Genomic DNA, 14,496 nt, shown 5'->3' on the forward strand with positions numbered 1-14,496 from the left:
CTCTTTGCGATGTTAGAATAAACAAGTTGTTTTGTTGTTACCAGTCGACTCATGCTTTGCCGGGACCTTCGGATGCTTCCAGTTGTACCCCAGGCCGCCAGGCCAACGCTACCCTTGGGGCTTGCGACCCAGGTGCAACAACGGGCGTCAGCGCCGAGTTCCCAACAACTCGTGCCAGCGGCGCGATTACAACAATATGTCTATATGCTTTCTATACAAGGCGCATTGTATAAGCATCGCTCCATATCTCACATAATTTGGGGCGTGAAAACCTTAAAATAAAACGATCACGTCGTCTGTGTTACCCATTCTCTTGCCGTGCAAGACCCCAGGATTGCGCGGCGGGATCAGACTGGTTAGTATGTCCTCCGTACTCTCCTCCTTGGATATTCCTCTGATAAAACCCTTGGATGTGTTATCAGGAGCTGCTCTCTAAGCGCTTGCTTCAAATTCTTGTTCGCCAAAACAGAGCTTATCCATAGCCCCATATTTCCTGGCCCGGTCCTCGGAAGGCGTTCTCAGCACTAATATATTTTCCTTGCTGTTTATACATATGCTGTCTTCATCCGCTGTCTCTGCACAAACCCCGGCAGCGTTGCGCAGACAGCAGTAAATGCGAACGAGCTTGTAGTCCGATACGTTATGTCCGCAACGTGGACGCACGATAACTCTGTAATCTCCTTTCGGCAGGTTAAGCAGCCTACTTGCTTTGATGATTTGTGGCACCTTGCGTTCGGCCTTCCATTTGTTTCCATTTGTTGCTTCCCCGACGAAGGTTCTTCCCTGGTGCTTGTGTCCGCCAATCGGGCCCCACCGCTACATCGCTTCTTCGCGCCTCTTCTAACTTCGAACCAGCCTGATTCTTTTCCGAACTCCTCCGGTTGCATTTCTTCGCCTCCTACGCTCACGAGTTCCGTCATGGTGGGGCTCCTGGATATCTCCATCGGCGCGCAAGGCCGCGTTCTCTGAACCGTCCCCGCTGCGGACTCGTTCGAGGCGTCGAGGCGTTCGCGTTACGCGTAGATTTCCCGCCACGCGTAGCGCGAGAAAAGAACGATTGACGGCCGGAAAACGGGCCCACCTGGTAGCAAATGGTATCCCTGGGGCTTTTTGGCAATTGTTCTTTTGATTATCAATGGATTTATCCACAAAATGCCATTTTCCACCCAGAATCATAAGGAAACTGCGGAGCTGACGGGACGTGCTTCCGCACTCCGTGGCTACTTCTTCCCTCTTCCATCCAAAATATTTTCTGTTTTTACTCCATCACATATAGTAAAGAAGCATTCGGTATCCCACAATTATCTGTCACCCTCAGTTCTTGGTGCATCACAAAAAAGGGCGTCGATCAGATGTCCTTAGTGGATAATGACGAAGAAAATGAATAGAGGGAAGGGAGCGGAAGTAGGAAGGGGGAGGAAATGACAATTTGCGATAACCACTAGGTTGCTACTGCGAGTATGGCATCAGTAGTCGTCGCGCATGATACGCCATCCACCTCTCATGGCCCCTCGCACTTTGCTATCATGCTTCCGACGCCAATGATCAAGGCTATCTACGATAACAATAAAATTCAAACAGCGCTAGACGACAGGACCAGAAAGAGGAGGAGACAAACATGGCACTGAACTTACAACTGATTTATTTGAAGTAAGAAGTCAACTTATACGTACAAAACTGGGCACGCATGCGCCCGGTTATACATCGATGATCAGATACAAACCCCGGACAGCCAACATACGCACGCGATGTACCTGCCTTGCAATCTACCCTTTATGCAGCAATGCCATTTCTTTCGCTGACAAGATTAAAGATGTTTTGCTAAAGCAACTATTAGATTTTCTGATGATATGGAATGCTTCAGCGACTTCTCTGGTAGTCTTGTCACTATGAAAAAATAAGAATTGTGTATCGTTAAAGAAAGGTACGCATTTACAAATACTGCAATGCTTTGCCAGGTTAGTGTCTTTTTTGTCCAATGAATTGGTATGCTCCATTAGTTTAATATTGATGCAACGGCCTGTCTGGCCTATGTAAGTTTGTAAGTAAATCAGTTGTAAGTTCATCGCCGTGTTTGTCTTTTTATTGTTACCATGGAACACCAACTCGCCCATTCCGCTGCCCTTGTGCTATCTACGGATTAAGGATTTTTCTTTATTTTTTTTATTCCAAAATCTGCATTTTCTAACTTGAAAATGCTCAGTGCTACTGAAAACAATTCTTTACAGCTTTTTGTACTTCATTTACCGCGCCGATTTGAGAATTAATGAAAGACGACGTTTCGTTATAGCCTTCTGCATAGTTAATTGTTTTCAATTTCGAGAAGATTGTGCATTTTGAGTTTGCCAGCGGGTCACTATACGCTGTTTGTCAAAAGCTGATATACGCCTATAAGGCTTCAACCGCGTAAGATCGTTTCGCGGCTGGTCGCCTGCTTTTGCAGACATCCGAGGCTTAATTCACATATACTTTTGTTTGTAACCAGGCCGTGGTTGTTTACTGGCTTCCGCGTTGCGTTGCTGAACACGAGGTCGCAGGCTAAAATCTCGACCGCTGCGATCGCAATTCGATGGGGGCAAAATCCAAAAGGCCTGCGTATCATACATATCATATATTGAGCGCACATTAAAGAACCTCAGGTGTTCGAAATTAACCCGGAGTCTTCCATTACGGTGTGCCTCATAATCAGGTCGTCTTTTTGGCACGTATAACATCAGAATGTAATTTTTTTGTAAAGGTTCTTTTGCGGTCACCTTCGATAATATTTGCAGCGTCAGGATTGCTTAGAATTTACTCTTACGAGCAATTCTAGCGTAAAAGCTTTTTGAGAATATGAGCCATATTACTTCAAAGCTCAGCCGCATGTGGCACTTGTCTGACCGTGAGCTGTTGGGTACAGTTGTGCAAATTCGCCCACTGATCAAGCCACACGAAGTCTTGCTTTCGCAACAATGTAGTGCATTACGAGGTGCCGTTTATCCATATCTGCCCACCCTTTAGCTTGATGGCCGAGGCATGCACTTTCTTTCTGGTGCCATTTCAGCGCATTCTCGAACTAAGCAACGTTCCGCACTTCGTTTAGGTTTTCATGTCGAACTACGGCCTTTATGCGTGGTAATACTGGCACTGCGCATATATTGGCTCCGGGCAGCAACATTCGCGCAATTAAACTACAGAGCGTATTGACAACCCAGACGTGACAGCTCATGAGGAAGTGACTGAACTGCCGGCTTTCTAGGAAGCGCTGCTTAGCGGTCTGGCGCGAATCGTGTCTCGAATTGGGGGTAGGTTCTCACGCACAATGGATGGCCAAACATCGCGAGCGCTTGCACTTTTGAACCAACACGCACTTAACTTCCATGACTGCAGGAACATATAGAGCGCTCCTCCGCAAATAGCAATTTGCGCGTGCGCTCGCGTGTCCTACGCATCGTGCACTTGAATGAGTCCCCTTCGTTTGGAGGCGGTCGCTTCCAGCGCATGGTGACATCTGTAGTTATTGTAAAAGACCGCTTCTCTGCTCCTCTATATAGATATATGTGTAATGCTGCGTTGTACGCCTCAACGTTACTAGATCCTTTCAGTTGTCAAACTCCCCTTGCGGCGGCCGTCGAGGCACGGCCCCTTTTCGTTTCCACTCAACAGGTGGCGCGGCGGCCGCTGTTAGCCCGGCCGTGCTCGGCGCCCTACGCTGCGAAGCGCTGGCGATTGCTTAGCGAGTGGCGTTATTTTTGTTGAAATCGCCAAATATGCACAGCGCGTCATTAATCTATTTGCAGCTTATTTCGTACCCATTCCTAAGTTTAAAAAATGCCACGACTTAGCCAACTGAACAAGGAAAGCGCTTGCGCCCAAAGCTGTGACGGACCACTCTTCACTGCGGCCGTCGTTTGCGTCTGCTAGAGCACGGCCGCTTTTTATCCTGCGGCCGTGGCTAGATACTAGCAACTAAAAGAGAAAGAAATAAGACAAGATCTTTGTTTTTCTCAACGAGTTCAAAAGCTTTTATTACAGGAGCCGCATACGGCTTATGAATTTACCGCGTGGCTTTACAAAAGACGAGCTTTTTTGTTTGCGATGGCTACTTTCTCTCGTGTTTCTAGTCTGCACCCAGTCTTCGAACAGTGGCACAAACATCAGTACCAATGCATGATCAGCAAGGTGGTTTGCATTTGGTGCCATGACTTCACCATAGTTTATAAAGCCATCCATTCTGCATGAGGCCTTATTGAAGGAGACACCTCGCTTCAACTTTATCTCGTCGAGGAGCAATAATCCTAGCCGTGTCAAGTGACTTTTGTTGCTGAAATGGCTTCTGACACTGTTCAATGCAACTTGGTTGAATCCATACTTGCATGGTATTCCTGCTATTATTTGGCGAAGGCGAGCCTTTGATGGCAGTGGTAGCAGCTGCATATCACCAAGTGTAGGCCTTCGGGCTTGAGATTTGCAGTAACAAACATGTCATAAGCCATTCATCATCATATCGCCTCCCATTTTTTGACTTGGCTTTTGCAGCCATGAAAACTGTTTTGAAAGCTAGTTGCTGCCTGGCCGGAAGAATATGAAGAGAGCAGTCAATTGTCTCTTCTGTAATTGCACTAAGCTTCCTCTTCATCAGAACGACTTCTTCCTTCAGTTTTTCTCGCCTTGAGGTTGCACGAATTGCTTTGCGACGCAGTAACTTCAAGCGAGCAGCCTGCTTTTTCTTGGTATCTTTTTGCTGTTTCGTCCACTGCAAGAAAAGCTTCTCGAGAGTCCGGCACTGAGCACATGTAGCATTGACACTCAATGCCGTGCATGTGTTGCGCCTCCACGTTTCACCATGCTTTGTTGCCACCACTGACGAAGAGATTTTTGGGTACTTCTTTGCAGGACAGCCCTTACACAGCTTCAGCTGTTCCACATATAGCACGAGGCATGTGAAGTCTTCCATACACTTGAACTCAGTGGTCTGCTTCCCGGCATACACACTGCGTGGCACAACTCGACCATCTGCGCTGACAAATTAAGGCTGTCTGACAACACCACAGACATTTCTACATGCGGGATATTCTTTCTTATCCCGAGCTTGTACAAAACGACCGTTGCCTTAACAACGTCAAGGGACCAACCTCGAATTTTTCGTCCCTCTTTCGCCACGCGACTGAGCACATGAAACACATTCTCCGCCGGCATGCTGTCATCGGTAAGCAAGCTCGCTTCGTCGTCGGCAGCTCTGACAGCAGCATTCACACACTCAGCTTGTCTCTTATGCCGCTTTTGTTGTGCTGGTGATCGTCTGGGAGCTGGTGCTCTGCGTTTCCGTGTGGGTTTCGAGAGGGAACTTGGGCAGTTCGGAAACAGGCGAGGCACGGCGTCATCTTTCAGCGTCCATTTGTCGCGCGGTATGACCACAATATCACCACAAATGTTGTGTTCGAAGACCTTCAAAATCTCATCATTGATGAAGTGGAGGTCGCAGACGGAACACGAGCTTGAAAGCTTCTTGTCCAGCCGTGGTATAGCGCGCTCCCACTGTTGAAGGCGCTCAGCATTGCGGGGTGCCTTGAAAAAATGTCTCTTGTCCACGGATCGCGTGGAGTCGTAGCCGCTCTTACAGCCTGGAACGAAGCAGCGTGGCATAGTGCATACGACTGGCAGCGCGATGCACTAAACATTAAATACCGCGAGTGCGAGCGCAAACGTGAGCAAACGACGACTACACACAGCGGCCACCTGCGCACAACGTGCTGCTACGCTGCGCCTTGCCGGGCTAACTCCGTCGTGCGCGCCCTCTCGCGGCGCGCAACGGAAAGGGGCCAGGCGCCGCTCAGCAGTTTGAGAACTGAAAGAATTTAAGAGCGTTGGTACGCCTTACATCGCGTATCGATACACCTACATTTATAGACAACAAGTGCTGCAGCTGCGTGATCGGTGTTCCTGCATATTGAACTGTGGTCTAATGACTGCGCCCTCCGGCACGAGCGCACGCATTTTAAAGAGAATTTTCCAGCAGCGGCCACTGTATGGCCATCTAGGACTGGCACGGTGTTCCATCGTCGTTACTATAACGTGATGGCATGCATAGTGGGCAGTCAGCCACTGGGATATAGACTCATTAGACCGATTTTGAAGTCTGAATTCTCGCAGCTATAGAAAAAAGAACAAAGGAAGAGCAATGGAAACATTGAAATAACTGTTCTGGATTCATTATTTGCTGTCTTGAATCCTTCTTTTGTTAATGTATCCCCCCAGAGCCCAATTCCAACGTAACAATACGAAGCTTAAGATTAATTTCTCGGCAAATTCTTGTAGGCCATGCCTAATGTTTAAATTTGTGCCAAACGTCTTCTCCCCGAGGAATCGGCGCTAGTAAAAGTGCTGAGATGTTCCTTTAATGTGGGGACGTCGCAATGGACCTGACCCGTAGCGGCCAGAAATGTATGTAGGTCACAAGAGAAAAATGAGTTTAACGCGAGTCCCCTACACTGCGTCCGTGGGAGTACTTTTTCGAACACTTGGCGAAAGCGACAGTAGTTAACATTTCGCAGAAACATTGCGTTTCTTGCAAGGACAAGTGCAACGTCGCACGTAGCTTAAGTAAATTCCTAGCTACTGGGATTCAATTTTCTTGAGTTGCGTTGGCGAAAATATATAGTAGCGTTATATTATAACCGAATACTTATTTTTATTGTCATGGGACGTTATAACATAAAACAATTCCAAAAAGTTCCTTTACATTTTTGCAATCAGCACTCCACGATTGTTGAAGCATTTGTTGGTCCACTCCTACTTCGCCTGTCTCGGGACGTCATGAGAACTGTGAAAATCTTATATGACATGCACACACTGGTTACGCATGATTACACCGAACAAAACAAAAATAATTGCTTCCATTCTATGCCTTTTTCCCCATTAGCCGTCCGGTATTGGTCGAATGTTTTCGCGCTGCCCGCACTCCCCTAGTGTCATTTGACGTCACAAAACCGCGAAAACTCACCACTTCAAAGTGACGAGTACGCATTAAACATGCATATTATGCTGAACAAAACGGATTTTTTTCCCGAATAGCTGGAGACTGCCCCCCTCCGAGAGAAATCGAAGATTGCTGCGCATAGATCGCCCTAACACTGGCGACACAGAGCTGTCGGGGAAAATGAATTTATTTGCCTATAATAAAATTTTTACGGGGCACTATAACGTTGTCGAGCTCTTACGGCACGTATATGTCATCAATCGGCCAAATTTATTTTTCGCTGTGGGTCCGTTTTAACAGCAATTATAACCTTCAGGTACATGCTGCTGCGATTTTTGAGCAGGGAAAGTCGGAGGCACCGGCACCAATCCCCTCACGCGGTTACCTAGTTTAACTGCGCTTGCTCAGGCCACCGAAGCCCTCGGCACTGCTCCGTGCTCCTCGCGTCTTCTCAGAAGAAAAATTGTATTAGGAAAACCTGTCAAGATAGCCAACGCTATTCGCTCTGAAAGCAAACAGAAGTAACCTCCCATACTCGAGAAGAGCGTTTGGTTGGGCTGTTAAAACAACACTGCAGTTCACCGCCCGATGATTTCGCCGGCAAATACATAAATCTGGCGTCAGGAGATTGAAATAAAACACATTGGAATAGCTTTACCTTATAGGGCCCATGGTATTAATGTTTAGAAAAGTGGACTTTATTAGTCTTGTTAACTGTTAGCACACGCAAGCTCTTCGGAAAGCACCCATGACACTACCTAGAAGGTCTCTTTCGAGATGGAAAACAACAACAACAAAAAGCTAATTAATAAGAGCTAATGAGACTGTAAATAAAGAGGTTCCCGGCACTCGTTCTAGACTGGCTGTCGTGAGAGTAATGTTGTGTCATAGCTATATCATTAAATATGAGCTTAGAACAGCAGCATTTCTTAACGACATTGTTCTAGAAAACATTGTTCTAGAAAAAGTTGTCTAAATATAGTGTTCTAAGAGCGCTCCAAAAGCTGCCTGATATTGCAGTCTTGGTTTGTCTTGACAATCTAGTATCGTACAACAGGGTCAATAGGAGATCGAGAATACAACAGGATATGTGGGGGTATGCCCCAGAGCACCGGCTATCGAACACTAAGGAATGTAACGTTGGAAAAAGGAAGTTGGAAGAGAAAGAAATGAGAAGCTTGGTGAATATGGCAAGCTCAGAAATAACGTCACTTAGTGAAATACGCTAGGGCAGGCTGGTTGATCACGGAATGCACAGGACACACACGCGCACGCACGCACGCACACACACACGCACACACACACGCACACACGCACACACATTTTACGGGCACATGGAGAAAGGGAAGGCACATCGAAATAGATTGCACCGGCGTTCACTATCCGGCGCTTATACGCCATGGACCCATATATGAAGTTAAAGCTCCTACCCGGTTTTACAACACCTGCTGTGTGGCTGCCCGTCATACGAAGATAAGAGGCTTGCCCATGGGAGGCATTTAAAACACATGACAAGCCTCTTGCAGAAGAGGAGATCCTAGATCCATGGCGCTGTGCGTCTGCCATGTACTAAGCCATGTACCATGCCATGTCTGCCATGTACTACGTCTGGGACGCACTAGCCTATATACCCGCTTGTGATTTAATGAATTATGAATCCTTCATTGCATGTGTCCGTGCATACTAAGCGCAACAGAGACTATAGCTGAAGGCCCCTTCACTCTTGCCGTAATATCACCGCACCTTTCCCCATCTGGCCGGCTGACAAGCAGCGTTTCCATTGACTGCTCTTGTAGATGTGGCCAAAAACACCTTGTGTACACGCCTGACGGAACACGTTTAGTGGGTTTTGTTATCCACCCAAAACTTTCCACAATGAAATAAAAGCAGCAAGATGTACATTTATGTAGGTTTAGAGATGTAGCTCATCTTTTTGCACTTGGTTGCTATGTTGACTCAACATAAACATTAGAGATAACACCATACGATATTAAACATATAAAAACTCTTTGCAAACTAAATTTGGGGTTTTACGGGCTATAACCACGATCTCATTATGAGGCACGACGTAGTGAGGGACTCCGGAATAATTTAGACCACCCGGGGTCCTTTAACGTGCACCTAAACCTAAGTACGCGGGTGTTTTCGCGTCTTAGCTCCATCTAAATGCGGCCTCCGTGGCGATGTCGTCTTTAGCAGAAGTACATGTTTCTGGGTTAGTCGGTTTGTCTGGGGTCCATTTTTCCTTTCCTTGAGGAAAACAAAACTGATTCTGATTCTGATATTGCTCAGTAGACCATAAATATGATCGCTTTGGCGCAAACAAGGACCGACGGAAGGGAACAAGGGAGGCGTCAACTTTCTACTGTTTATTCTCTATTGTATAAAGTGAAATAAATACACGCAGGCAAATGCGCAACATACAAAACAGCTTCAATCGCTCAACACCCTAATGACATCTGGCTGTCAAAAACCTTCTTTCTGCATGCAAAAGTAAAACTGACGTGTCGCTCATACAAGACGAACCTCGCTCTTTAATATGGGACGCCTCTAACAATACACATGCCGTGATGTCCATGGTTCTTCCAAGAATCCCTATCTTGTCCAGTCGTGGCTCACAGGGATGTGAATTGCAGTGATTAGGCAAAAAAAATCAGGAATACCTTTAAAAAGTGAGAAAGCTCTGGCATCTATAACCTCTGTGACTGACCCCTTGTCCGAGGTGTTATCAAGCAAGAGCTGCAGTGTGGCACTCAAGTGGTTGAGTGGCTCGGGTTTCAGTCTCGTGTAGTATAGTCTTCTTCTACGCTGTTCAGGTTTGACTACACCCGAAAGTCCTGAACGTGCTCCGGAATTTCCAAAAGCGTGCCTCAGACAAGCTCCACAGACTTCCAAAATGCATCCAGTGACAATTTACCGAGCTTGCACCGTAGGCTGCATTTACCAAATAATTAATGAAATGTTAGTTGTCAGGGTAGAACGGACGTTCTTATACTGCACAACACAGAAACGCTTGGCGCAACTCACCAGGCGAGAGTTGATGTCGTGGAACGTTTGCAGAATGTTTTCGTTCTTCTCCGCTGCGTGGGAAAGCGCAGACTACCAAATGGCTTGCTCCATCTGTGCGCCATCATTGCTTCTTTGAACGCCCTGCTCTTCTCGTGGGGTCCGCGTATCCGAGAGGCAGCTCGGGGTCTGCGGGAAAATAGTACAAGGCGCGGCGTCAGCTATAAGACTGGGGAGACTCACTGGAACTTCAGTGGATTGTCCATCGGCACCGGTGTACAGTGTTCTTTTTCGGAGGGACTTTGGCCTGTAATCGAACCCACAAACATGTGTATATAACGTATACAACTCGCATTTAATTAAACAGGCAACCATATCGCGCGTATGCTTGAGACGACGCAGAAATAGCGCAATCGCCCTTCGCTGTCGAAAGCACGGAGCTTACATTTGGGTGTTTGACTCGGACGATCTGAACGTCGTCGCGTCGCACAGCTCACTGCCGTTTTGCTGTGCGTTCTGCTTCACTCAGACAAAATAATAAACGGTCTCTCGGGCCCTTGTTGAAATTGCCTCTGCAACTCGGCACCCACCAACGACACATTTCCTGCACACAGTAATGCGCCTGTGGTAGCTTTACAACACGCGAAAAAATGCCAGCGCTTCCTAGGCTCTCCCGCCGCTCCACGAAACCGCGGCTACCGTTGGTGGCACCTCCTAACTAAAGCTATCTGCGTGCTATATGACAAAGTTGGTTGATGTCAGACAGGAGAGCAGGAGGAGAAGTGAAGAGGCCTTGTGCTGGTCCAGGATGCGCTAATGCGAATTTATCTCCTTCTTCTCACTTTTGAGTCCCGCTTCACGAGAGTAGTGTAGCCAACTTGGCTCTGCCTGATTAACCTCCCAGCCTTTCCCTTATCACTTTTATCTTTGACTTTGCCTGCATTCACAGCGTTTGTCCTGTACATGCACGTACGCACTACACAAAAACGCGCACTCGCACTCCATAAGTATATTTTCAAGCACCATATGGAATAACGTACACTTTCAAAAGCACGAAGTGCCTATCTCCTGCCGAGCAAAAACAAAATGATTTACCCGATTACAAGGTTGTCCACCGGCAAAGAATACACGTACAATGTGGCTCTTCGTAACAAACTTTTCTGAAGTATTGCAACGCGCATGCATTATAAAAGAAACTACTATAATAATTCCTCTTTGCGTTTACCCAAGTGAGATGACAGCATAAAGAAAGGCACCGCAACCACCCACATGATAAGTATTGCCCTGCGAACCGCAAGCAAACGTCAGAAGGATATTTGCTTGCGTCCTGCTCGGAAATGAGTGTACCTTTCTGCCTTTAAAGTTTTTGTTTTCTGACAAATTTTCGCTCACCAGGGAGAGCACTCCATGCACGTGGAATGTTAATTCGTGCCCATCTCCACCTCGCGGCCTCCGCGGCTCGCAAGTTTCCTGCCGCCACCTTTCCCGATCTGTGCACGTTTCATCACTTCGGCCGAGATCCCTTCACGAGTCTTGGCGGTGCCGGTCACGGTGCGTGCGAACCTTCGAGTGACGCAGAGGCACGAAGTGCGCGATTGTACATATATGTGCGGATTCACCGACGGGGGGTTAACCTGCGAGCCTAGTGGCGTGTACCGTGATTCTGCCTGAGAACTTCATGCGGCATTGTTTTCGTGGGATGAAGACCTTGCGCCAGAGACGACGTGCGGCTTTTCTGCTGTCGCGAAGCACCTTTTGTTTCCTTCTATTCCTGTGCCGTGCGGAGATGTGTACTGCACTGAGGCATGGACCTGCTCCGGAGCGTGATCTTGCTTTTCTCAGGTCTTTTCAACGGGAATCCCAGGGCTTTTTCCTTCGTAGCCGAAGAAAAGCCTGTTCATGCTAATAAGGGATCCCGTTAATGCGAAGGAATGCATTGTTCCACGTGCCCACCTCGCGTCGCATTTGTTTGTTTTGAGAAACTTAAGCCGGGAGGCAAATGTAGAAAACTTTGCCGTTATTTTCCGAGGTTATTTCCTTTCCTGCATCCGAGGCTCGCGGTCATGCTGGAATATCATTTTTTTCCCGAGAAACTTCGGAATGTCTTCTAATACTCAAAAAGAAAGGAGTCGTATGTAAAATTATATGTATCGGATCGCATCGATAACGATAAGAACGTTCTGATATTCTGTAATTTATTAGTGACAGATCATCTGCAAGACCAGAAGTTCAGATAATTCTTTTGTATATTCACCTTCCACCGTTGCCGGACAGCATTTCTTAGAAATGTTACTCAGTACAGCGCTACCACAAACAAAATGTTAGACGATATCATTTCACTCTAATGACTGCAACTGAAATGTCGGCTTCAACATCCTGAAACTGCACATTAGGTTATCAGGGACGCTGTATTCGAGGGATCCAGTGTAATTTTGACTACATAAGGTTTTTTATTGTGCGTGCAAGAGCAGTTTTGAATTTCACTTCCAACAGATCCATTGAACGTGAAGATTACGAATTAAGCAACAATTGGGGCGCTATGCAACGCATAAAGCGAGGAAGTGAAATTTGAGGTTGGGAGGCATGACACATGGCGAGAAGGGTTAAAATGGGTGGCGTGTATGTACAATATGTTTCCGTCAGAATATTATGCGCATGAATTTGAAATGATGAAACTACGCGAGATAAGACGGACACAAAGAGACAGCTAAGTGAGCGCCGTTTATTGTCTTGGTTTCTTCATGGTGCTTGATGATCAACGGTGTTTACTCTCATCCCGTTTTCCGCCTACTCTACTAACTACATGTATGTATTTGTACATACATGTACTACATGTACTACATGTACATGTACGAACTACAACTACATATACGAACTAATGTATTTGGTACGCATTTTCTAGTGTGTTCACTTCATCCTGAATGTTTATAACTCAGTTGTTTCGGGGCGCAATAAGGTCAAGCTATTCCAAACTCTTCTATTCTAATTCTGCAAGCAGCCCACCGTGATTGGTCAAAACTGTTTGAACCACCTGTCTGTCTATCACCACCGCCTGTCTGTCACGCGACGTCACGAAAACCGCGATAGCTCCACATGTGATAGGACCCGTACACACTGATTATGCAACATTGAACAGAACAAAACAATAATTATTTCTGATTCGACGCCTTTTAGCTACTAACCCTCGGATATTGGTCAAAAGTTTTCTGTCACGCGACGTCACCAAAGCGCGAAAACTCACCGCGTGAGTCACGTGTACGCGTTAAACATGCATTAATATGACTAACAAAACTGATTTTTTTTTCTGAATAGTCGCAGGCTGTCCCGTTCCGAAAGGAATAAAAGATGGCTGCCGCCGATCGCTCAGGCACGGCTACTCGCACCTACTGGAGAACGTGGGTTTATTTGCGCACAATAAACCTTTTTTCGTGGCCGTATAACGTTTTCAAACACTTTCGGCACCTTTACGATCTCGCTCTGCCAATTCTTCTTTTCTGAGAATCCGTTTTTGCGGCATTCTTAACACTCCGTTGCATGCCGCTGCGACTTTCGACCAGCCACCTGAAGCTAAGTAAGGGAAAGCGGACCAATCGCAGACACCAGCACCACCCTCTTCATCCGGTTATCGATTTTCAGTGCACCAGCTCAGCCCCATCCAATCCCTCTCCACTTGAGCGTGCTCCTCGCCTCTTGTCAGCCAATAAAAATAGCAGGTCAGTATAGGCAATGTTATTCGTTTTTAAAGTAAACAAAAGGGACTTCCTATAAACGAGGATAATGTTTGATTGGTCTGATCAGACAACTCTATGGTTCACCGCCTGATGCTTGAGTCGGCGGTTACACAATTTTGACGTCTGGAGATTGGAATAAAACATATTGGAATAGTTTTACGTTATAGCGCCCTTGGTCAAAATGCGTACTATGATTGACCTGCTGTCATCTTCGGCCGCACTAAATGCGTTTCCGTTGAGGTTTGAAGTACAGCCATCGGAGTAAAATGGCCACGCCAATGCACGAAAAATGTAGTATACCTCGCTACTGCATAAGCGGATATTTGCGCACGTTACCATGCTTATACACAGCTTTAGCTACTGTACAGCTGGAGGCCACGAGTCGGATGCAGTGCACTGACAGTCAAGAAAGCAAGTTCGATGTCGGTAGCGCAGTAAGTTGTTTTTCTCTGTTTTAATTATCATTTATCAGCGCTACTTATGCTCCTATAAGAATGCGACAGTTCGGTCATCCGTTGTCACATTCTATCGTAGCAGTTGAAGAAGAAATTTCAGGAATCATGGCCCAATGATCGATTTCGGCGACCATATAGAACACATCGCTGCATCGGTGTCAACGACACCGATGCAGCGATGTAAAAAGGTAATGCCGATGCAAAATGTAACACCGATGCAAAAACGTAAAATAAATTTATGACATGTACGCCGTCGCTTCTACTCACAAATGAACAGACCCGTTCACATGCACTGCATAAGTGATTACCAGTGCGCTAGGTGGTATCTTTAGCGCCGCATTCTTCA

The 14,496-nt window shown here is 46.6% G+C and overlaps 2 protein-coding genes across 3 annotated transcripts in view; one reads left to right on the top strand and one right to left on the bottom strand.

The window, feature by feature from the left end:
* LOC142587679 (synaptogenesis protein syg-2-like) overlaps positions 1–14,496 on the top strand; it is a 1,186,854-nt gene that overhangs the window by 756,152 nt on the left and 416,206 nt on the right. The gene's annotated exons all lie outside the window — the stretch shown is intronic.
* The window catches only part of LOC142572336 (uncharacterized), a 100,500-nt gene continuing 95,349 nt past the window's right edge, over positions 9,346–14,496 (bottom strand). For both annotated transcript variants that reach the window (XR_012826048.1, XM_075681363.1), the window contains exons 2-3: positions 9,986–10,153; positions 9,346–9,892 (exon numbers count right to left, since the gene is read on the bottom strand). Coding sequence is in view for 1 of the 2 variants with exons in the window: in XM_075681363.1 (XP_075537478.1) it covers positions 9,829–9,892; positions 9,986–10,153 (232 nt within the window). In the remaining variant the exon portion in view is untranslated. The remainder of the gene's footprint in view (positions 9,893–9,985; positions 10,154–14,496) is intronic.

Source organism: Dermacentor variabilis, chromosome 1, assembly GCF_050947875.1.
Source record: "Dermacentor variabilis isolate Ectoservices chromosome 1, ASM5094787v1, whole genome shotgun sequence".
In the NCBI taxonomy this organism is placed as follows: domain Eukaryota; kingdom Metazoa; phylum Arthropoda; class Arachnida; order Ixodida; family Ixodidae; genus Dermacentor; species Dermacentor variabilis.